Below are 26,282 nucleotides of genomic sequence, written 5' to 3' on the forward strand. Positions count from 1 at the left end.
ACAAAAGCATTCACAAACTTCTCCACAATTTCCAGTTTATCAGTGATGACAGATCTGAAAACTAGTAGCTTTAATAACTCAGAAGATTCAGTCCAACACTAAATCTTATTTTTCTTTAGTGAGTAGGCCAAGTTGGCCAGATATTTAGGGGAATGAGTATGGAAAGCCTACTCTGTACCAGCAAATTCTTATTGAAAATTCCTTATGGTGCCAAAACATTACAAAAAGTGTGAGTCTTATTACTGTCACATTTCCTTTTGCAGTCTAACATGGTGTGCTGTAAAAATCAAGATGATAATCTTAGATGATTAAGATTTTTTTTGTTTTCAAACAATTCATAGTTATAAACTATTCTGAAGAATGTAAACATATCACTTATTTTATTAAATCAACATAAAGACAGGATTTGACTCTTAAGTTATCTTAATAGGATATGCAGTAATGCACATCCATACAATACACTGGGTCCCTAGATATGTTCTTATGCTTTTATGCAACAGATATACTATTATTCCATTTCACATCTTAGCTTTGGTTTTCAGAATGCTAAAATGTGTTTTTCTCTTTATAATCTCATTTAATTCTCACAGCAATACTTTCAGGCATTGCTATTATTATCCCCATTTTACAGTTGAGGAAAACTGAGGCAAACAGAGGTTAAGTGACTTGCCCAAGGTCACACAGCTGACTCTGGACTTGAATTCAGATCTTCCTGACTCCAAACCTAGCACTCTATCCACCTCAACAACCACCATAAGAACTTAATCGACTTGTCTAAGGTCATAAAGCTACTAAGTAGTAGAACCAAGACTTAAGTTCAGGTCTTCTGATTCCTAGTCTTCTCCTACGTTTTTTTTTTCTTTATAATACAATTATGTAAATTCTAGTAAGAGTCATCCTCTTAAATATTCCACGAACAGAACAATACCATTGTTTCTACTTTATAACAATTTTACAGCATATAACTGAAGTATTTCATTATTAGCCATCTGACAGTACATTATCCTAAAAATATTGAAGTTATCACATTCCATTTCCATATCCCGCTTCCTCATAATTGTGCAAAATTATTGTATGAGATGATCTGGAATTCCCAAGCACCACCAGTAAGTGATACAAATACCAGGAAATAAGACCCAATATGGATGTGTGTCTGCCTTTCAAATACCCTACTGCCCCCTTGAACACTGATAAATTCTATTCAGCTGTTTTAAAGAACTGGGTGTTAAGGCCCAAATGACAAAGTAATGTCCTGCAAAATCTACTCCTTAGCTAACCTTATTCATAGGGCCTCCAGACTGAAAAGTTGGATCTAAAACTTTGATCGCTAGAAGACAGATTGGTTTGGCCAACTTTAGTAATCAACTGAAGGACAATCCTGCTGGCTTCTGTTTCTCCTGGGCTCCCTAGATATCAAGATTCCTGTAGCTGGGATTGAGTTTTCCTTAAGTCAGTGGTAGCCCATATATACTTAAGCCAAAGTTACCACAAAGAGTTTTCAAATCTGGCCTAAGACATTTACTGGCTGTGTGAACCTGGGCAACTCACTTAAACCCTTTTGCCTCAGTTCCTCATTTGTAAAGTGAAGTGGAAAAGGAAATGGCAAACCACTCCAGTATCTTGCCAAGAAAATCCCAATTGGGGTCAGAAAGAGTCTGAAAAAATGACTGAAATGACTCAACAACCACCACAAAGAGTTACCACAAAGACAAACCAGTAGAAGACCTAAAGAATGTCAGTTCATATCCTCTGCCAGATTCACAGTTCATCCAAACTCACACAGGACTGGGGTGGTCCTGAGGCTTCCAGAGCAGGGAACTAAGGAAGAGAACCCTCAAATCATCTAGTGTCCTTCTAGCTAGAATCTGAACTTGAAATGACCACTAATTCATAAAATAAAATACAGGGTTCCTTCAATCAATTAGTCCACGAGTATGTCCTAAATTCCTATTATGGGCCAAATGCTCTGCTAGGCACTAGAGATACAAATGAAGATTTTAATAATCACCACTCCAGTTAAATTAATTCCTATGAAGACAACTGAAAATATTATAAAGCCACATTGGCCCTAAAGATGAGTTTAAGGTGGAGTTAAAAGAAAATCTTCAAAATTTTCAACCAAACTCAACCAGTTTCGATCACACCAAACCTAAAAGTCTATTTCTATTTCAACACATATGGACACTGATAAAAAAAAGAATGACTGTCAGATATGATGATCTCTTTTGAGTCACACAAGCTACTTATATAAGTGACTGCAAGCACTATTACAAATTCCCAAGCAAAAATATTTCCCCCAAATTATGAGCTTTTTGCTTGTTGCATTGCTATAAATGGGATGTAGGGTTGTGAAATAATTTCTTTAAGGAAAATTTAACTCAAAAATTTAACTCTAAAAAGATGTTTCCATGAATTATTCAATTTTTACTTCGAAGTCCTCTCCTTTCCTAACTCCCCAAAGAGATAAAGGTTTAAATTCCAGGACAACAAGCAAAATTTTGCAGACAGACACCATGAACCTTGGGGTATCTACCCACAGTAATACAAATTCTTCAAAGGTGGTTTTGTTGGCCCTGTAGCCCACCACTTTTGTCCAGTTACTTGTCCTATATCATATTCTAAGACCAAGTGGATTGAGAACCCACACTTTGATGGCTAATAGCTTATATTGGACTCAGGAGACAGTGAAACTTGAAAGCAATGAATCTGGAGTTCAAAGCTCAGCATTCAAAGCTAAGCAGTGACATTTGGTAGCTGTGCAACAACCATCTAAATAAAGTGGGATAAGATTTATACAAACCAACTTATAAGGATTGTATGTGGGGGACCAACTTCATAAGCTTGAAAGCCACTATCAAATATGAGCCACTATTGTTTCACAAACTCCGACCCCCCCAAAACTGAATGAAGGGCTTACTGGGGTCATGAGAAACCTATAATAGAGTTAGAGCTAAAGCCTACCTTTCCCAGAGATGGTTTTGTGTGTATATGTGTGTGTTTGTGTGCATGTGCTCATAACCCCAGATTTCTCTGAACTTCAAACATAAATCTAGAAGACTAATTAATGAGTTCCATTAAATGTAAACTGACAGTAGACACTTCGCTTGTATTAAATGGTTTGCCAAAATATTATATATCAATCATATTATTTTAGTGAACCAGTCATTGACTGTTTATAACTTTGAACATATGTGCCTATTTGTACACTATATGTCTGTCTTTGCACAGAGTATTTTTAGTTACATACAAAAAAGTTTATATGTGATTTGAGGAAAGCACATAAAAAAAACTTTAACAAAATTACTCATCTGACAGTTAAATACAGCGGGATTATAAATACATCTCCAAGAGACTTTGGCTTATTTACAACATACTTAAGCCTGAAAAAAACAACAATTTTCTCACTAAGAATTAAAGAGAAGGAAATCCATAGACACCTCAGGCAGAAGATTATTAACACAATTTCTACTCATTACCTTACATAATAAACACATTTATGGTTCACATCTTCTAAGTTGTGAACAGTTTATTCAAGCCAATGCATTCAGCCTATGTATTTTCAAAGCAAAGAGCATTGAAAAAGTACATCTTTCATACACCCTACTGATTGCACATGAAAGTATTATTTTCAAAGTTTGTTCCTGAAAATGTCTAATTTTGAAATGCAACAGGTATTAGGAACCTATGCCTATCTTTTTGATTATACAGGGGAGCACTATATTCTAAACAGCTGGAGGAATGTTTCCCAATTACCAGATACTAGAAACACTGCTATGTAAGCTATAGTTCAGACTTCCAGACAATAATAATAAACCCTGTGGTTTATTTTTAGGAGTTTCAGTGATACTGTACTGGCAACCAGCACATATACTTATCACACTGAAAAAGCTGTCACAATGTATTTCTTTTCTTTTTTATATTAGGATCCCTGAGAACAGTGACATCGTGGATACTCTTGCTGTAAGGTGAAATATAAATAGTCTACATAGGAAGGAAATCAAGCCAGAGTCTAAGTGGGTAATAAATGACAAAACAAAACAAACAAACAAAAAAACACCACCAAAACAGACATTACCAGGCACACCTATTGGAGTCTTGCTTTAGCATTGTGATTGAAATGAAAGCTTTGTGGTTAAGCTAAAAGGCTTAAAAAAAAAACCCTTTCCTTTGTCCACTTAAAACAAACTGCAGCAGGACTATTCCCCAGCTTACAGGAAATGAGATGCTTGAATTAGGTATCCCAGTGGATTTCACATAGCAGCAAATGAATCAACTGGGGGAAGAATCTCTGGAGAGCCTCATTAATTAAATAACAGACACTGGCAACAATTACACGATATCTCCCCAAAAGAGCCAACAGTCCAAAAACGTTTTCAAAAATAATATTATTAAGGGTTCACAGACCCATAGCCATTTGTCTAGGCTCATCCGCTGACATGTAAACGTCAAGGGCATCCTTCGATAGATGACTGTTATACTATCAGCCACCGACCAAGCAGAAGACAGGAGAGGAGGAGGGCTCTTCGACAACCTTGTACCTGGCTCTCCGAAAAGAGCCAGTTGATTTCTCAAGAAACAGGACCATTTACTCACACACGTCTCATAGCTAGGTTCTCACAACTGAAATAAACCTGAAGCTCTGTAGTCTAGCCTCACTAGTCCTCTTGCTTTCGCGCCTGGGTGTGCTCCACCCAGCTGTGACCCGAGTACACGCAGAAACCCACGCTCTCCTGTCAACTACACACGCGCAAAACCCACTAGCCGCTCCATAAAGTCCAGAAAAAGAACATGGAGGAGAAAGGGGCAAGGTCTGGGCGACACGAGCATCCTAGAACGAAAGCGTTCAAGACAGGGAGGGGAGAAAGGACAAGATGGGAAGGGAGGAGGGATGACAGCTGGGAGCAGAGAGGGCAGAGCTCCCTCTTCCCGCCGCGGTGATGCTGTCTGGCTCGGGTACCTACCCAGTAGGAGAAGTCGGTGAGTCTGTTTGTACTCCCTCTTCTGCTCCTTGAGCGCCCGGTCAATGCTCTTGCTCACTTTCTTCGCTTCCCTCTCGGCCTCGCGTTCCTCCACGCGCAGCTTGTCCCAGTGCTGCTTAAGCGGCTGCTGCTTCTGCTTGCCATGTTTCTGCTGCTGCTGATGTTTCTGTTGCTGCTGCTGTTTCTGTTGCTGTTTTTGTTGCTGTTGCTGCTTCTGCTGCTGCTGCTTCCCCGGCTGCTGCTTGGACTGCTGCTTGGGCTGCTGCTTGGGCTGCTGCGACTGCTTTTGCTGCCGCTCTGCCGCCCCATTCCCAGCGCCGCTGGCCCCACCGCCACCGTTCTGCAGGACAAGCGCTCCGTCCCGGTCCCCGGCGCACAGCTGCTTGCCCACTGCGTCCCCGCGGCGAAGCGACCCCGCAGCTGCTGTTGACACCGCCGCCTCCCCCACGCAGCTTCCACCGTTACTGCTACCACCGCCGCCTTTACCGCCGCCTTCTCCACCCCCAGCCCTGGTTGCAGCCGCTGTCCCTGGGTCCCCGGGACGGTGAAGCTCCCCAGAGCTCGGCGCTGGCAGGGCGGTGCGGTCCGGTTGCTGCTGGGGCAGCTGTTGCTGCTGCTGCTGTGGTGGTGGCGGCTCCGATTCCGAGGTCGTGGCGTTGGAAGTGGAGCCGCTGGGATCCCCAAAGAGCCGTGGCCGCAGACTGTAGCACAGTCCCATGTTTCACTATGGAGCGGGGTGTGGGGAGCCAGAGGAGGAGGAGGAGGAGGAGGACGAGGAGGAGGAAGAGGAGGAGGAGGGGGAGAAGGAGGAGGAGGAGGGGGAGGAGAAGGCAGAAGAGGGGGAGGAGGCAGGGGAGGGGGAGGGGGAAAAGAAGGAGGAGGAGGAGGCAGGGGAGGGGGGGTCGGGGTGGGGGGGAGCCGAGAGGAAACACCTTCTCTCGTCGCTCCCCCCCCCACCCCCCCTGCTCCGGCAGCAGCCGCCGCCGAATCACCACCACTTCTGCTAGGGTACCGGGGGGTACAACCCGGCAGGGACCTACAGCCGCATGGCTGCCCGCGAACTGCGGAGAGAAGATGCGGTGGGTCTGGGCCGAGCAAGCGAACGGTAGAATACCTCACATCCCCAATGTGCCATTTTGCATTTTCCTTCAGCAGCAGCGGCAGCTACACCGCTTGGCTGGGCTCGGCTCTTAGCTCGAGATCACCTGACACGGAGGGAGAGAGGACAGCTCTGTCTGTCCCCCCCCCCACCCCGCTTTCTCCCCCCCCTGCCCGCCCCCTCTTTTACCGTAAATACCGCTGCTCAAGATGAGCGCGCAGCAGTGGACGGTAGAGATAGGCTGCCACTGAGGTTCTCCCTCTCCACCCCCTGCCCCCCAACCTAGGCGTCCACCTGAATGCAGTCCCTGAGCTGAGGTCTCACTTCAAAAGGACGTCTTGATTATGAGAATGAACCGTGATTAGTAAAGAAAACTAAGGATGCAAAGCTGGACGCTGATGGCTAACATGCATAGATTTTTCCCATATTCGTCACATAAACCGACTCCTGCCCCCTTTCCTACTCATCCCCCTATATCTTCCTTGCCCCTATAAAGATATAAATACAAACTAAGGTCGATGCCTTCCTGTGTATACAGTATATACTGTACAAAGAACCTGCTTGCTTCATGTGTTTTACAGGGAAGCGCAGATTTAGGATTGGAAGGCACTTTAAGGATTATCTAATTCAAACCTCTCATTTGATAGAAAAGGAAACTGAAGCTCATAGAGGTTATGTGACTTGCTGTAGGTCAAACAGGTACAGGTCCTCTGATCTAAATCCAGCACTCACTCTACTGTACCACCATTGATTTTGAATCCTGACTCTGCCAAGTACTCCATATGTGACCTTGGAAAAGTGATTTAATCTCTGGACCTCAATTTACTATTTATCACCTTGTAGTTAAGTGACTTGGCCTCTCTCAGGCTCAGGTTCCTCATTTGTAAAATGAAGAGATTGGACAGGATGGCCTCTAAATCTAAATCTATGATTTGATGAAAATCAAATGCCAGCAACATCCATTTACATACCCTTCAAACAACCTTCAAACAACAAAACCCTTCAAACAAAATCACATATCTTTTCAATATTAATGATATATTTCGAGGAGGCTTAATGGCTGAAATGCAATTATAAAAGTATACATTGAATGCTTTATTTTTCTTAACTGAGACAATAATAGCTCAAATTGGTCTAAAGGTGTGTATCCTTTTACAATTGTTTTATTTTCATTATGGATTTTCAGTATGCTCTGCTACTTAGATGAAGTCAAAGGTTAGACTATGTTAGATTATGTTAGATAGCTAACATCAGGACAACTAAACAAGTCAGAAAAATGGGGAAACCTAGGAAGATAAAATTTAAGAAGGATAAAAACAAAGTCCTATAATTGGTTATAAGATAGGGGAGATAAAGCCAAATGATATTTTGTATGAAAAAGATATACTTTGAGTCGACTGCAAGTTCAATATGAGTCAACAGTGTGACACAGCAGTCAAAGAGTTAAATTCATCTTAGGCTGCATTAATAGAAGCCATGGTATCTAGGAGGGAAGTGACAGCCCTTCAGTACTCTGACCTAGACAGAACACATCTGAAGAATTGCCGTCAATTCTGGGAGCCTTGTGTTAGGAAAGGCATTTAAGAAGAGTCAGAGTAACCTGGAAAGTGGAGGGACTAAAGAACATGCCATACAAGAATCAGTTGGAGGAACTGCAGCTGTGTGGTTTGGAAAAGAAGACTTAGGGGAGGCATAAGTTCAGAGCTGGAGGAAACATTGAAGGTCATCTAGTCCAACCCCTTCATTTTAAAAATGAGGAATCTGGGGTGGGGCGGGAATAAACATTTATCAAACATCTATTATGTGCCAGGAACTGTGCTAAGCACTTTGCAAATATTGTCTCATTACAATAAGCCTGTGAGGTAGGTATTATTAATAATATATCCTCATTTCACAATTGAAGAAACTGAGCCAAGCAGAAGTTAAATGACTTGTCCTGGGTAGCATAGATAGTCAGTGTTTGAGGTCAGATAGGAACTCAGGTCTTCCTGACTCCACGCTAATTACTTCCTGTAGTTGTAACTTTCTTGTAGAAGAAAATGACCATGCCCAGTAAGATGCCATGGCTGAAAAGACTAGGAAAATGTAGGATGTGTCTGAATGGTTAGAAAAGCAGGACTTTGTGAGCTGCTTAGATAGAACAGATCTGAAATAAATATGAGGTGTCAGTTTAGCAGTCCTACAAAATCTCCTCAGAACTTTTACTTCTCAAGAGGGCATTACAGAGTTGATGGGTTATTTGAGGAATTAAGAATTAGTTAGGGGGCAGCTAGGTGGTGCAGTGGATAGAGCACTGGCCCTACATTCAGGAGGACCTGAGTTCAAATTTGACCTCAGACACTTAACACTTACTAGTGTGACCCTGGGCAGGTCACTTAACCCCAATTGCCTCACCAAAAAACAAAACAAAATAAACAAACAAAAAAGAAGAAGAATTAGTTAATGAGTACTTATTATTCTTTTGTGTTTTAACCATATCTTTTGTGGTGGAAGAACATTTTTTTTAAATGGCCCTTTGTTTTATCTACTACTTTGTACAGTGACTATATTACAGAAAGGAGTCTCCGAATTCCATTTCAGGGAGAGTCTCACTCATGATTTATATCTAAGCCTTGTTGTAGAGGAGTATGAGTTAGAAAGGGTGAGAAAAGCCTTATCTCTTATCCTTGGAATGAAGATTTCCCAGGATGAATCTGAATCTGCTTGAACCCAGACCCAGAGAGAGCCCTTTTGCTGTGAGAACCCCTTCCTGGACCAGAGGTCACCTCTAGTCTTGTATGTTCCTAAATTCAAGTAAAAATGACACACCAAAACATATGTTCTCGATGCTTGACAGTTACCCAGACAATTAAGTCCATTTGGGTGTGGCAAATTATGTTGTTTAATGCTACACAATTGAGAGCAATGTCATTTCTTACTGTTTGTTTCTTTTGACTCTGGTATAATCTTTTTAGAGAGTACCATCAGTTTTTTATTTGTGAAACTCTATCAACTTCAGTTTCCTCTTAGACCAGAGGAGATCTGAAATTTCTTCTAATTCTATGATTCTATAATTCTGTAATAATTGTATTGATAACCTATTCTCTAGAAATTGAAGGAAATCAAGCCTTTTAGGGACAAAATAGATTAGAAGCACTCTATGTTACTTAAGAAAATTATATTTATGAAAGAACATTTACTAACCTCTCTAAATAATTGAATATACAATTCCTAACATAGAGATAGAAAGTATTAATGATTTTATATCATCTTTACTTGAAAAAATAAAACAGCAGGGCAATAGATTCAAGAGGAGCCCCTGTTCTTCCTCTTCCCAGGAGCCACACCAGGTATTTGCTTGATTTGGAGAACCCCACAAAATCATGTAAATAAAGGGGTTCAGATATTCAGGTCCACTTCAAGAACACGTGTCAAATTCCCTGAGCTATCAAGGACACATATATGCAAAAGACTACCAAATATTTTTATAATGCTACATTAAAATGCTTTTCTTTTGGTTGTTATAATGGTGCAATTAGCAAGTCTGCCCAGTCTAAGTAGTAGAGTGGGTCTGAAGGTCATTTGTCCTTAAAAAAAGTGCTGAGTTCTTATAGCTCAAAAATTCAAAAAGTGAAGGAGAACTTAAAGGAGAACTTAAGTGTCTAGATGTGGATTCTGTCTTCATAGGTAAACAAGGCTCATAAAATGCCCAGAAATCCTTTTAGGCTTCATGGCCAAACTAATTCATACCTGAATTCCTCTTGCCACACTGAGATGATACCAACAGATTGTTCCAAAGCCAAAAGAGTAGATTGATTAAAATAAAAAGATCTCAAAAGTAATCAAGGAGGGGGGCAGCTAGGTGGTGCAGTTGATAGAGCACTGGCCCTGGATTCAGGAGGACCTGAGTTCAAATCCAGCCTCAGACACTTGACACTTACTAGCTGTGTGACCCTGGGCAAGTCACATAACACCCATTGCCCTACAAAACAAAACAAAACAAAAAGTAATCAAGGAAACAAAACATCATGGTATGATTCATACATTTTTCATATTTTTTGTGACCCCATTTGGGGCTTTCTTGGCAAAAATTCTGAAGTAGTTTGCCATTTCCTTCTCCAGCTCATTTTACAGATAGGGAACTGAGGCAAACAGGGTAGAATAACATACCTAGGGTCACAGAGCAAGTCTGAGACCAGATTTGAATTCATGAAGATGAGTCTTCCTGATTCCATGTCTGGCACTCCATCCACTGTACCATGTAACTGCCCAATTTACTGCATGGTAGTAAATGTGAACTTAGCATGCAAAAAAAAAAACCAACAAAAAACCAAACAAGTGAAATAAAAAAAGAAAAATTAAATAGATTCACAAAGAAGTGTAAGTAGTCATGGTAGTACAGTAGTGCTGACTGTTAGGAATTTATACTGATCTATAATTTTCATTGGTGTGGATATATCATGCCCTGCTGCTGATAATATCCAATCTATGTTCCATCTACTCATCTACAAGTGAGACTAGATGATCTCTAAGTTCCCTTTAGACGCTATGCTCTTGGTATCTCAGTTTCCTCATTTGTAAAATGGGGATGATTATAGCACCTACCTTACAGAGTTGTTATGAGGATTAAATGAATTAACATATGTAAAGTGCTTAAAGCAATATAGAAATGCTAGAAATACTACATAGTAGTATTAAAACTGTGATCCCTCCATGTCTCAGAAAATGTTATTCATGAGTTACTGAGGACAAAAATATAATCTTCATTTAGTGGCTGCCCTTCTAGTGAGGAGCCTTTCCAAATTGTTTGTTCTTAGACAACACAAAAACATCATGACTATAGCTGGGCCAATATTCAAAGCATCTAAGATTTGGTAGAGGACTTTATGAATCCTTCAAAAATCCATAAGGAGGCATCTGAATAGTTCTTTAGTGGAAGGTTCTTGAAATCCCTGTTCCTAAAGGCAATCCTCTCACCTTGGAATTATTCTTTTGCTCTTACTACTACTACTACTACTACTACTACTACTACTACTACTACTACTACTACTACTACTACTACTACTACTACCACCACTACCACCACCACTGCTACTACTACTACTACTAGCATGTAAATCTGGTGGTAGTTGACTCAGTCTTTCTTCCTTTTCCCTTCCCTCTTCTCCTCTACAAGGGATAAGAGAAAGAGGGAGGCAGAGTACATATGCTGATAGGAATGAAGAAGTGGTTAAAAAAAAAAAAAAGAGTTTCCACTGCTACAGAAAATGACAGAGCTTCAGATATATGAGGCCAACCTAGGAATGGAGCAGTAGAGCTGTAAGACCACCAATGAGAACAAGACTTCTAGAAGCTGAAAGAGAAGCATCTGACCCTAGATAAAAAGAGGCTAATGTCAGATGGCACAGAATCTCTACTTGTCACAGGACCCACTAGTCAGTGTATTTAGGCGACTGAGATTTGGTGTCACAAATTTTGGGGGGGACTGAGTCTAAACTCTTCTTGGGAAAAGATAATAAGAAATGACAATGACCAATTATACTTCCAGAAGACTGATGATTTAACATGCTTTCCACCTATTGGCAGAGGTGATAGACTAGAGGTCCGGAATGAGACATACATTTTCAGATGCTGACAATGAATGAACTTGTTTGACTTAATTATACTTGTTATAAGGGAGAGATTTTATTTTGTTGGGGAGAGGTGGGAGTGGGAGTGGGTAAGTAGTGATGAATGTGCAAAAAAAGGATCAATGAAACTTTAAAAAATATACTGAAGATAACAGAAGAAATTCAGAAAGGGACATAGAGAAGCAAGGCAGCCTTGGTTCTATAACAATTCTTTGGGGGTGGGGCAATGAGGGTTAAGTGACTTGCCCAGGGTCACACAGCTAGTAAGTGTTGTGCCTGAGTCTGGATTTGAACTCAGGTCCTCCCGAATCCACTCTATCCACTGTGCCATCTAGCTGCCCCAGTTCTATAATATTAAATTTAAGATAAACTTTAAAACAAGCTATATGTAAGAGAGACATGCTGTCATTTGAAATCTTCATTTGCTATTTTCCTTGTATATTTAAATGGTAAAGTTTATTTCTGTTTATGACTTCCCTTAAGGAAGGGGCCCTAGAACAGCCATGTTTACTCATTCACTCCTCTTTCAGACCTGCTCCTAACTCTCTCCTCTTCTTTGGCCACTACCCATCAGCAGGAAGATACTTCAGCTTCTGCAGACCCTTCCTCTGATTCCTCATTTTTTCAGCATTCAGAAACTTCATTTTAAAGGCAGCCATGTTTCCTCATTCATTCCACTCTGTGACACATGCCAGACTCTCAACTTCTTTCTCTACCATTCCTGGAGCAAGTACCCTTCCTTCCTTCTTTTCAGTTTCTTTTTGTGTGTTGTTGTCACCTCTCTTTAGAATGTGACCTCCTTAAGGGCAGGGACTGTTTTTTGCTTTTCTTTATATCCCTGTTGCTTGGCACAGTGCCTGACAAAAGTAAATGCTTAAAAAACACAATAATAAAAGAGAAAATTATGACAAATGCACAAGTGAATGAATAAATATTATATATTCAAGTACTAATTCCAATGAGACAATGTTTGTAAAGTGCTTAGCACAATCTTTGGCACATATGCTTAGAAATGCTTTTTCAATGCTAATTCTCTTCCTGTTCACCTTTCCCTTATTGTTAGAATCTTACTTGCTGGGATGGAAAAAATCGCTTCTCGGGGAGAGCCAATGTGAAGTAGTTGCTGAAGAAGACTTTCTTGATGGCGATGAAGCCATAAAGAGTATTAAGTTACTGAGAAGCTTCCAAGATTGAAGTTGGATTCGTGTAACTCAGGGCTTGGGAGCATGTCTGGGAATGTTGTTGTTGTTTTTTAAATTGTTGTAGTTCTTAGATGTAGGCTACAGTGATGTTTTGGGGGAAGGGTCTAGTCTACAGGCAGTGGTATTGTAGGAATGAGAGATAGACACTTAGCACCAAGAGACATACACTTATTGACCTTTGAACAATTATATTTTAGGTTGGTGTATAGCTTAGATTTCTTCCTTTGGAAAGTGCCCATTTATATTCTTTGATTATATAAACTGGGGAATGCCTCTTATTCTAATAATTTCAAATCAATTCCTTATATATCTGGGAAATGAGACCAATTGATCCAAATGTTCCTGAAAACAATTTGGAACTATGCATCCAAAGTCATTAAACTGTGTATACCCTTTGACCCAGTGATAACAGTAATTGACCTGTCCCTCAAAGAGATCATAGAAAGAGGAAAAGAACCCATATATACAAAAAATGGTAGGAAAGGAAGAGTATTTGTTCATTGGGGAATGGCTGAACAAATTATAGGATGTGTGTGATGAAAATTAGTTACTAAATCAACCTACTTCTTGGTAGTACTTGCTAAAGAAGCTGAGGTCCATTGTAGCTACAAAAAGATTGACTTAAAAATATGAAGAGACAACTTGAAATTGATATACCCTATGCTTTGGCCAACAGCTAGATATGAATGGCCTAAGAGGGGTCTATTAATCAAACAGTATAACTTCACATATCCAGGCATTTACCAAATGAAAAAAATGGTATTATTTGGGTGTTAAGGTGTTCACTTACCCAGAGAATATCATTATACCATAAGAAATGGTAAATATGAAGAATCTAGAGAAACATAGGAAGAATTGTTTGAAATGATAGAGTAAAGAAAGAAGAATAAAGAGAATAATATACTTGATGATTATACTTTAAATAAAAGTGGCACAAAAAGGTAGGTGAACTTAGATAAATTGAAAATGATCTATCTTGTGGAATACTATTGTCCTATAAGAAATGATGAAGAGGGTGGTATCAGAAAAACCTGAGAAAACTTTTATGAACTTATGTAAAGCAAAGTTCACAGAACCAGGAGACCATTGTACACAGTAACAGCAATATTGTAAGGATGATCAAATGTGAAAGACTTAGTTTAACTATTCTGATCAAGACAACGATCCAAAACAATTCCATGATAAAAAAAAGTTATCCACCTCCAGAGACTGAACTGATGGACTCTGAATGCAGATGGAAACATAATTTGTTTCTTTTTAAGTTTTTCTCATTTTTTGGTCTCCTTTTTCCCATAATATGGAAATATTTTACATGACTTCACATATACAATTGTTATCAAATTTATTGCCTTCTCAAGGGGGGGGAGCAGGAGAGAGGGAAAAACTTTGAAATTAAAATTTTTTAAATGGATGTTAAATTGTTTTTACATGTAATTGGGTAATATTTAATGAAAAAATTAAAATGTATTAAAAAAGAAAATTACCTATCCTGAACTCAGAGAACAGATGAAGAAACACCCAAATCTTCCTATTCTCCTCCCCCACCAAAAACCAAAAACTATCATTACATTCTACCATTCTCAATAGCTGTCATCTTACAATACATATTTTTTCCCTTCCTCAACCAAATTTTTTGAAAAAGCCATCTACATTTGTTTTCTCCACATTATCTCCTGTCAGTTTATTCTAAATTCTGCTGTCTGGCTCTTGGCCTCATCACTCAATTGAAACTTCTGTCTCGAAAATTATAAATGATCTCTTCATTGGCAAAGTCAGTAGTCTATTCTCAGTCCTCATTCTTCTTGACCTCTCTGCAGCCTTTGATATTTTTGACCATCCTCTTCTCTTGGATACTCTTTTTTTTTGTTTTTGTTTTTTTGTTTTGTCATACTGCTTTCTCTTGGTTCTCCTTTTTTCTGATCATTCCTTCTCAGTCTCCCTTTGCTGGATCACCATCTGTGTCATATCCCTGAACTGTGGGTCTATTCCAAAGCTCTCTCCTAGGTCCTATTCTCTTTTCTCTCTACAATCTCTAATTTATTGACCTCATCAGGTCCCGTGGGTTTAATTATAACTCTATGTAGATGACTCTCAGATCTATATTTCCAGATATAGTCTCTCTCTTAAGCTTCAGTGCTGGATCACAAGCCGCTTATTGGAAATTTCAAACTGAATGGCCCCCAAACATCTCAGGCTTAACAGTTCTAAAACAGAACTCATCTTTCCATCCAAATCTACCCTCTTCTGAACTTCCCTGTTAAGTCATAGACACCACCCACCATCTTTCCATTCATACAAGTTTACAAACTCATTGTCTTCCTTGAACTCCTCACCCTCCCTCACTCTGATTATTAAAGTTGACAAATTTTGTTTCTGTCTCCACCAGAACTCTCATACATGTTTTCTCCTCTTTACTCATGCAGCCATCATCTCTTATTCAGACCTGAATTACCTCTTGCTTAACTATTGCCTTGTAATTGGTCTCAGCTTCATGCTCCACATAGCTACCATGTCACTTGATCCTCCCACCCCACTCAATAAACTCTGGTGATATTTTTTACCTCAAGGATCAAATTTAAACTCCTGTTTTGCATTTAAAGCTTTTCATAAACTGATCCCTACCCATTTTTTCCAGTCTTCTTACATTCCAATATATGCACTTTATTGTCTAACCATGTTGGCCTGTTTTATGTCACATACACACAACTCTCCATGTCCTTTCTATATACCTTTTCATTGGCTGTACCCCATGAGTGGAATGTTCTCATTCCTCATCTCTGCCTCTTGGACATCATGGTTTATAGCTTTCCTGGTACCTGTAGCTTCTAGTGCCCTTCCCTCCAATGTTACTTTGTATCTGCTCTGTTTTCCACATATAGCTATTTATGTATGTGTTTTCTTCTGCATCATAATATCATAATTAATAATAACAAACACATATAAAACTTATTATCTACCAGGAACTGTGCTAAGTGCTTTTTACAATTATCTAATTTGATCCTCACAACAACCTTGGAAGGTAGGTGCTATTATTATCCTCATTTTAGTAATAAAGAAACTGAGGCAGAGGTTAAACGACTTGCCCAAGGTCACATGGCTAGTAAGTGTCAGATCTTCCTGACTCCAGGTCTAGTACTCTATCTACTTTGTTACCTACCTCCTTGAAGACAGGGACTGTTTGAATCTCCAGATCTTAGCATAGTACCTGATATATTGTAAGGGTTTAATAAATGCTTCTTGATTGTTTGATTGAAATATACTTATTATCAGTAGAGAAGTGGGGATAGGGTGAAAGGAAGGGGAACTGTACATGTAGAATGTTGCATATGTTTTTATAGATAGCACTTTGTTTTTCAATTTTAATTTACTATTTTTGTTTGTTGTAAGGGAGTGTTCAGTTGTGAGAGTAAGGGATATACTTGGACATGATTGTAGTATAGAAACAAAAGGCATCAATAAAATTCTTGAAAAAAATTACAAAATACAATGCTGAAGTGGTTGGGGACTGTTGTAGATGTAAGAAATGTGTCCTAATTCATCATGAAGTTCCCCGTGCTATTTTAAAGTGAAGTTTAAAGTGTGGGAGACATTATTTTAGATGCAGCCCATCCAGTGTAGACTGTAGCCAGAAGTGAGTCAAATCTCTAAAAATCTAATTACAAAGCATTTGGTTGAGCCACACTTTTAAAAATACAGACAACAGAACTATCAATGCAATTAAAGTGTTCTTGGCTTTTCACAAACCAAGAAGAAATATTTCTCCCAACAGACACCCACATCAGCTGTGAAAAGGAAAGACATTCCTTGGGAGGAGGGGGAACTCATGCTCTGAGGATGCCAGAGGTAGGACTATCTTGTGATGCTGCTGGAACACCTCTCTGGGCAGCTCCTTACCTCCTATCCTATAGCTCTGGGGAAAGTAGAGAGAGGACAGTAGTTGTTGGAATGGTTCTCTGGACATTCCTTGTCTCTTCAGCCACCATTTGTTGCATCTCTTTTTTCTGATGTCCTTAATCAATTACAGTTATCTCCATATTATCTGCTTCTCCTAATACATTAGTTCTCTGCCCATCACAGAGAATTGGCTAGTACTGCTTGCCCAGTGGGGGCTGCATCCTGGAGCTGTCACCACTACCTTAAGCTTCTTTCTTTTCTTGCATACCTTAAGCTTCTAATGAAAGAATTGTAAAAATTATAAAAGTTAAATTATAAAATCAAAATCCAATCTAGTCAATCAACAAATTAATTAATTGATTGGTTGGTGATAAGCAAGTTAGAGTAAATTTTAATAAATTATATATAATAAAAATGATAGTAAACAATAAATAAATGAAAAGTTGGTGGCAGATTAATTAATTGGTTGATTGGATTAAATCAAAATTATTAAACATTATAAAAATTCAAATTAAGTGTCTGGCTTCAGGAAAGTATAGTTACTCTTTAAGAGTCTGTCTTCTTGAGTTACATGTGGGAGCGGTATTTATCAAAATCTCTGGCCTGTCTTTTTTCACCTGCTTTTCACAGGTGCTCCTCCATGGTTTTGGAATACCTTCTTACTCTTCTCAACAGACAGATTCTATTCTTTAAGTCTATTGTAGGTTAGGACAAGTTTCTTTTTACTTCTTTGTCTCAGGTAACTGGTCTCCCCACATTGTCTGTACTTCACCTGACATTCCTTTGAGCCTGGATATAAACACACACACAAGTCTTTATAGGGTCTTTTTAGATTCCCAATATGTCCTGTCATGAAAATTGCCTTGAAGGTTTGAAGCACCTTAATAAAGTTCCAAAACAGTTTGGAGGTGGTTATACTGGTGCAGGTGTTCCTGTTAAACACAGGCACTTGAGGCTTTGCTATCACAGAGAGGTCTTCCTCTTACGTGGAGAAACATAACTACCTGCCATTGAGCCTCAAGGGACATGCCTTTGGTGTTATATACACCTTGCAGGTTCAATAACCTTAAGTTTCAGTACTTCAAAGTTGGTAGGTAGATGCTGGATAGCCAATTTGGTGGCACTGAGAACATGGATACATCTCAATGAAATTCTTCTCTACTTCTCATCAGGATGGTGAGAAGGCTTTCCTGCCTGGTGCTAAATTTCATTTTGTTCTATCTTATTTTTTTTTAGTGAGGCAATTGGGGTTAAGTGACTTGCCCAGGGTCACACAGCTAGTAAGTGTTAAGTGTCTGAGGCCAGATTTGAACTCAGGTACTCCTGAATCCAGGGCTGGTGCTTTAACCACTGTGCCATCTAGCTGCCCCCTATCTTATTTTTTTAAAGTGACTTGCCCAGGTACACAGCTAGTAAGTGTCTGAGGCTGGATTTTAACTCATGTTCTCCCCAACCACTTCACTGGCCCTCTGATACTAAGAGAGACTGTTGGAGAGAATTGAGATAAAAGTACACCATGATAGGCTGACCTAAGTGATCAAAGGAGACTATCAAATGGCATGTTATAAAGAAATCATGAGTAGTGGAAAGAGGCACAGGACTACTTGAGGCTGATTCAGTCATTCTGGAGGTAGAGGCAGGGTACAGGAACATAAACAAAAACTGGCTTCTTGTTGCTCCACAAGGTATGGGATACCAAAGTATGAGACCAAAGTGTCTACGGTTTCAGACCAGACAAATCTGCCTGAAGAAGAAATGAAGAACAACTACTCCCTGCAGAACTGTTCAGGAATTCCTTGCAGAGGAGGAAGGAAGTTTGGTTTCAGAGGTCAGGACTTCCTGGTTTAAGAATGGCACCAAATGAAGCTGAGTGATATGTTGCTGCAATTTTGAATGATATGGAACTTGCATTCTGGGTACATTCATGATGAGAATGTAGGATTGGGAGGAATAGGAAAGTTAGACAGAATGTATAAGTGTGGAGGGACCCTCCATCATAATTTAAGCCCCTGTAATGATTCAGTTAGATAATATATCTAAGGTTTTGGAAACCTGAAAGCATTATATAAATGTGAGTTATCATAATTACTATTATTTAATTCCTTTTAAAGATGAACTTTAAATATCAGTTATAGTGAGGAAAACCTACAAGCAGTTTAATTAATTTAAATAAAAAATAAGCATTAGGAAATACATTTATTTTTTTTTATCCATTACATTTCATTTCTAGTGTGACAGTTCCCTTATTATTAAGTTTGTGCCTATTAATTTGCAACCCAGAAATAAAATGAGACTATGGATCTATTAATAAAAGTTATGAAGGGATATTGAAGTCAACATAAATTAATGCTATACTAACAGAGAATTTAAATCATACATTGGATTAATCTTTATCTATTCTGTGACAATACGATTACAGACTTGAATACATCTCACTTTCTTCTTTTGAACTTGCTTTCCAAGAGTAAGAGGTGTATGATGCAATAGCAGATGATTGAAGCTTTTGTATGTACACCATGTTCATTTGGGGAAGTGGCATTTAGTTATTTCGTACATTTTGTACATTTTAAGCTTGTTCCATTGGAACATTATGTAGGACTATACAGAAGAGTTAAGTACTATTTAACTAAATTTGTTTACAAATTGGGGGCCCTGTAAATGATTGGAAAAGAAATATATAAGTAATTTAAAAAGAATCCATTTTCCTTTTTTGTCATCCTTATATTGCCTTCCTCTCCTGACCTCCCCCCTCCTTTGGAATGATTATATATAGCTGTAGGCTTCTACCCAGTGGCTACTTAAGGTTAATTCAAGGTCTATACATTTTTTAATCTTCTAGTTTAATAAAGGATGGTGAGGTGAGACTGGCACTAGAAGATTAAAAAATCTGGTCCTTAGGGATTTATATCCAGACTTCGATGAGTCCTTTGTTCTTCTCTCTGGTTTGACTTGGTCTGAAAAATGCCTTTCTACTTCTTTACCTCATAACACTTTGCCCATATCACATTCTATCTTGCCCTTATCACTATATTTTACATTGTAGTTATGCTATTTGTACAAAAGTCATCTTCCATTTTGAATTGTAAAATCCTTGAAGATAGGGACTAACTCACTTTCTATCTCCCCTGGAGCCTGTCTTTTTTAATCGTGCTCACTAAATACTTACTGAAAGAATGAATCACTGAAAGAATGAATCAATGAACGAATGAATATCTTGAATGACCTCTAATAGGCAGGTTTCATTTCCTCCTCCCTGTGGAAGAATGACCAAGGACTAATCCACTTTAGGGAAGAACTGGGAAGAGAAGGAGAGGTCATGCTGCCCCTGTGGTGTCAAAGAGAGATCAAGACTCCAAAAGGATCTTAATAATCAAGACCCTGGTATTCCTTCTTTTCTTTCTTGCCAGCCCCATTCTTGATTAAATTAGCCCATGAAGGCCAGTGAGAGGAGTGGTCTTCCCAAACTGTTACCAAAAGTAGGCACAAAATCACAGAGAATAGATAAGTTACAAGGTGAACTAGAGATCCTAATACAAGGAGATAAATTTGTTCCATAATAGCTCAAAGAATTCATAGCATGGCATTTGGAAGATAATAAAGTCTATAAATTATAGGCCAATGACTTTAACTTCGATTCCTGAGAAAAATTTCTAATAAATTACTAAAGAGATGGTTAGGTTTTTGGTGATCTGAGGAAAGAAGCAGTGATTATAAAGAATCTGTATGTCTTCTCGAGAACAAGACATGGCAGATGAAATTGATTTCCCTTCTTGACAGGGTTATCAAGCTAGAATATAAGAAGATGTTATAGAGTTTGTCTGAATTTCTTGCTGCCTTTTTAATAAAGAATCTCACAGGATTCCAGTGGAAAAGATGGAGAGGGTTGGTTTAGACAATAATTCAGTTAAATCGATTCAGGGCTGATTGAATGAACAGATTCAAATAGCAGAAACTGGATAATCTCATTTGTCAGGTCATGGTGAGGATTCATTTGGGTGTCTGAATTGGACTATATGGACCCAGATGCCCTTACATTTTGGGAATCTGTTGTAAAGGTAGAGACTTTGATCCTACTCCAATTAATGGAAAGCCCAAGCAGGTGGGTTGAATCAATCAAAGGGTGTAAATGAGGTGTAAACAAGCCCTTAATCAATTTAAGAGTGCAGTGCTTTGATCACCGGATGACGCATATGGCCACCCAGGAAGTATTTGTGATTGGTGGAGGAGAATAATTCATGCCCTGTAGGACTATACATAAAACAGCAAGACAGTCTGGCAGCTTGAAGTTCAGCAGTGAAGCAATCAATTTTTAAGTGTTTCAAGGCTCAGGAGCACCTTGAGGAAATAGAGCCTCACACAGGTACTGGAGAGCAGTCAGGGGAGTGAGTTCAAAGTGAGTGTTATACACCATTATCCAACCTCCCAACCTAACCCACCCATACCGTCAACCACATCAAAAAAGACTGGACCAAGTAACACACAATATAGCCAGACCAGAGCTGAGAGATGAACTAATGACAATCTAGACATTCTTAGGCAGCTTCAGTTTTCTACAAGGGTAATGACCCTCAGAGCCCTTCACAAAGCTATACTTAAGGGGAACTTCATGATCATTCCACAAAGAGATGAAAGAGCTTCTAGTAACCAGGAGCTGTGGCTCATCTTGGCTATGTACAAACTCAATGGTTTAGCTCATTCTATGAAGGAACCTTGTATGTACAAAGGGAGAATGTATTCTCCTAATTTTTGTGTGTGTGTGTGGGTTGTTTTATAACTTTGTTCTTATTATTCTTTCTCAGTAGATAAACCTTTTAAAGAAACTTATTGATCCCAACTTGTTGATTAACATTGGGGGAAAAAACAGATGTAGGGTTGTGAGTCACAGTACAACTCCTTAGCCCCTTAAGAGTATCACTTGAGGGGGGCGGCTAGGTGGCACAGTGGATAAAGCACTGGCCCTGGATTCAGTAGTTCCTGAGTTCAAATCCGGCCTTAGACACTTACTGGCTGTGTGATCCTGGGCAAGTCACTTAACCCCCATTGCCCCACAAAAAAAAAAAGAGTATCACTTGAAACCTGAGTGAAGAAATAATTGTTGTCTTATAGAAACTTCACTGTATATTCCTGTTTGAATTAGTAGAGTGAGCCTAAAGAGGGTGCTACATATAATTCTGTGATAAGACTGGAAAGTCATTCATTCATTCTTCTTTTTTTTTTTTGGCAAGGCAGTTGGGGTTAAGTGACTTGCCCAGAGTCACACAGCTAGTAAGTGTCAAGTGTCTGAGGCTGGGTTTGAACTCATGTCCTTCTGAATCCAGGACCAGTGCTCTATCCACTGTGTCACCCCGCAGTCATTCATTTTTTTATTTTTGGTGAGGCAGTTGGGGTTAAGTGAGTCTGAGACCAGATTTGAACTCAGGTCCTCCTGAATCCAGGGCTGGTGCTCTATCCACTGCACCACCTAGCTGCCCCTGCAGTCGTTCATTCTTAAAAAAGAAAAGCATTGGTAAGATGTTAGGGACAGAATACATTAAAAAGATCTATTTTCATAAGAGATATGTGGTGGTGTATATTTGAATGAAGATAAATGGAAGGAGAAATTCAAGCAGTATTTTTATGGAAGTATGCTACAAATGACCTGGACAGAAGGAGAAGTATGGGAGATGTTAACAAAATAAATCATAAGCCTGGTATGGAGACATGGTATAAAAGTGAATGGGATTTTCTGGACATCTTCTGAAGTACTTTCTCTGCCAACAGTAGTTGTTGTTTTAGTGTATCTGACTTCTCATGACTCTCCCCACTCTTTCACAGAGGTATTGGAGTGGGTTGCCATTTCCTTCTCCATCTCAGTTTACAAATGAGGGAACTGAGACAAACAGGATTAAGTGACTTGCCCATATTCAGACAGCTAGTAAGTGTCTGAGGCAGGATTTGAATGTGGGTCTTCCTGACTCCAAGGCTAGCACTCTATACACTGTGCCTGCCAGCAGCAGAGCTGCTAATAGATTATTGGGTTGTGTTAATGCTAATACTCTGAAGGGGGAAGAGGGTATGAAGGTCACTTCTGTCTTGGAATGAACAAGGAAGAAGTAGTTACAGTAGAAATGGTGGTAACATTGAGAAAAGTGATTGACACATCTTAGATTTTGTAACATAAGAAGACAGTCAGGGATAGATTGACAGAGGGAGAACAAATTTCCAAGTGATCATAGAAAGGAAAGGTAGGATGCCAATATTACAATAAATTTGTAATTTTACTGTCATGGGTATTACCTTCTTCAACAATGGTGATTACAACCTATCCAAACCTATCTATCTAGTGTAATTCTCCTATGGGTTTGCCACAGGGAATCATCCTGATATTATAGAAGGTCTTTCTTATACTCTTTTGACATCTCAATGCTATCAATGGACTATGTGGACTGCCCATTGGCTATTTCTTAATTGCCATTCTTATTATTTAGTCTGAAATTTCTTTGATGACATCCATTAAATTATTATCTCCCATTTAAGTAATTTTTATTATGTGTTACACTTGACTTAAGCCTGTCACGTGCCTTTCTATTACCCTTTAGATGACCCTCAACTTGATTTTTCAGAACTCATAGTGTTCTATGACTCACAATCATCCAGCATCACTGGTCTTATAAAGATATTCCATTCAGAGATAACCTTGGGCTGATCAAAATAATTTTGCAATTTCTGGAAGGCAAACTTGTTATCTCCCTTCCCCCTCCTTAATTCTGGACTCAGCTAATTTACCATTTGTAGTATTTGTCCAAGATTCTCTCTTAGTCTCTCTGTCTCTTTGTCTCTGTCTGTCTCATTAATTTCACTGTATGCTGACAGATAATTCAGGAATAACTCCTACAACTGTAATAGTTTGTTCCATGTCTGTTAAAATACTATTAATTTAATTATATTTTTTCTTATACCATTTAGTTCTTACCACATCCTGTACCTCCCAACTCTTTTTTAAAGTTTTGATGATCCTTAAGTGGGAGGCTTCTATGTAGTCTACCAGTCTTTAGACTCTCTCATTCCTTACTCCTGACCTCTATTTTCCAACATTCTCACTTTTTCTTCCCTTTGCATCGAGGTCATTAAAGGGCTTAAAGAGATGGCTAATAAAACAAATAAGCAGTGGATAGAGTGTTGGGCTTGGAATCAGGCAGACCTGAGTTCAAATTGACTAGAATTTAGCACAGTGCCTAGAATATAGTAATATAATATAGTAAGCACTTAATAAATGTTTATTGATTGATCTAAAAAAAGGAGCAGGGATTAAAAAAACACAAGCTTGGCTTTATCAAGGACATCTCATGCCAAACTAGGCTCATTTTCTTTTTCTGACAGATTTATTAGACTGATAGATCCAGTGAATGCTGTAAATATAGTTTGCTTTGATTTTAGGAAACTTTCTGACAAAGTGTCTCATGCTATTTTTGTGGACAAGTTGAAAAGATGTAGACTAGAAAATAATGCAATGAAGTGGATTTAGAGATGGTTGAAAGGTCCAACTCAATTGCTGATGTTTGGCTTTAGAAGGTTCTCCATTGTGTATTCTAGGGATCTAGGTTTGGCTGTGTGCTACTTAACCTTTTTGTCAAAGATATGAATTAAGACATAGATGGCATTCTTGTCAGATTTTTAGTTACTATCTAGCTGGGAGGGAAAGTTTATATATTGTATGTCAGAATAGAGACAGAAGAAGGAATTGCTATGTTGTTTCCAGATGTCCAGCACAGTGAATGGGATGTCTCTCGAGTTAACTACTTTTCCTTCATTAACCTTTGAAGTTCCTTAAACCCTGGAGATGAGTCTAGTGGTACTTTCATGTAATCTAGATCTGACAGAGGTATATTACAATATCTTGGCCAAAGGTTTTTCTGGATGCCTAAAATCAGAATGGATACCAGAAGTATGCTAATAAATGTTTAACAACCAGCTGTCCACTTCCCCCAAATATACGTGTGAAACATTTTCAAATTTAATCTGCCTTAATATCATCTCCATCACTTTCTGAAATTTAAACCACCCATAAAACAATAAATCAAGCCCTATTTTGTAGCATTTGCTAATAGGTATAAATTCTCACACTCAAAAATCTAACAATCATCTCCATCCCATCCCTCGAAGAAGAAGAAGAAGAAGAAGAAGAAGAAGAAGAAGAAGAAGAAGAAGAAGAAGAAGAAGAAGAAGAAGAAGAAGAAGAAGAAATGGGCTAAAAGGCTCGCACAGATCCATGGTCACATAGTAAGTATCAGAGTCAGACTTTAAACCATGTCTCATGAATCCAAAACTAGCACTCCTTCTATGACACCAGGATGCAAGTCACTAACTTTTTAGTATTTTTTAAATTGAAAAATGGAGATAATCATATTTGCACTAACTCCCTCAAGATCATTTTGGAGAAAACACCTTATATGTGCCAGAGCAATGTGAATTATTAGCATCAATATGTTGCAGTGTTTTTGTTCAGTAGTTTTTTAGTCATGTCCATCTCTTCATGATTCCCCCTCCTTTTTGGCAAAGATAGTGGAGTAGTTTGTTGTTACCTTCTACAGATCAATTTACATATGAAGAAACTGAGGCAAACAGAGCTATGACCTCCTCAGGGTCAAAAAACTAGTAAGTGTCTGAGGCCAGATTTGAAGTCTTCCTCTCTCTAGGACCAGTTCTCTATCCAATGCAACCCCTACCTGTAATATAGATTATGGTATCATTATGATATAGCCAGGCAGCTGTGGCAGAGTGGATAAGAGAGCTGGACTCAAAATTAGGAAAATCTGGATCCCAGTTCTAACTCTGACATCTGCTTTGTGGCCCTGAGTAAATCATTTAACCTTTCAGTGTCGTAGGCAACTCACTAAGGCTATAAATTTCCAAGGAAGTGCTAATTGCAATTAATCAAGGAGTAAATTTAGTTGGCATGGTACTTTAAAAAAATGTTTTTATTCATGTTTTGTTTCTTTTTTAATCATAAAAGCATTTTATTATTTTCCAGTTACATGTAAAATTAGTTTTCAACATTTGTTTTTATAAGATTTTTAGTTCCAAATTTTTCTATCACCCTCCCTTTCCTCCCCCCTCCCCATGACATAAAGCAATCTGATATAGACTATATATGTGCAATCACATTAAACACATTTCTGCATTAGTCATATTGTGAAAGAAGAATCAGAACAAAAGGAGAAAACTTCAAAAAAGAGGAAAAAAACAACAAAAAAGTAGAAACAATATGATTCAATCTGCATTCAGAATCCACAGTTCTTTTTTTCTGGATGTGGAGAACATTTTCCATCATGAGATCTTTGGAATTTTCTTGGGTCATTGCACTGCTGAGAAGAGCCAAATCTATAACAGTTGATCATCACACAATGTTGCTGTTACTGTGTATGATGTTCTCCTGGTTCTGCTCACTTCACTCAGCTTCAGTCCACTTAAGTCTTTCCAGGTGTTTCTGAAACCTATCTGGCTTGATGTCTTCAGTTTC

The 26,282-nt window shown here is 38.8% G+C and overlaps 1 protein-coding gene across 1 annotated transcript in view; it reads right to left on the reverse strand.

Annotated features, from left to right (window-relative positions):
* GNAL (G protein subunit alpha L) overlaps nucleotides 1-5,815 on the reverse strand; it is a 499,698-nt gene extending 493,883 nt beyond the window's left edge. The window contains exon 1 of the mRNA XM_043977801.1: nucleotides 4,962-5,815. Within this exon, the coding sequence (XP_043833736.1) occupies nucleotides 4,962-5,697 (736 nt within the window). The 5' untranslated portion in view covers nucleotides 5,698-5,815. The remainder of the gene's footprint in view (nucleotides 1-4,961) is intronic.
* Between the last annotated feature and the right edge of the window lie 20,467 nt (nucleotides 5,816-26,282).

The sequence above is a fragment of the Dromiciops gliroides genome, chromosome 1 (genome assembly GCF_019393635.1).
Source record: "Dromiciops gliroides isolate mDroGli1 chromosome 1, mDroGli1.pri, whole genome shotgun sequence".
Lineage (NCBI taxonomy): Eukaryota > Metazoa > Chordata > Mammalia > Microbiotheria > Microbiotheriidae > Dromiciops > Dromiciops gliroides.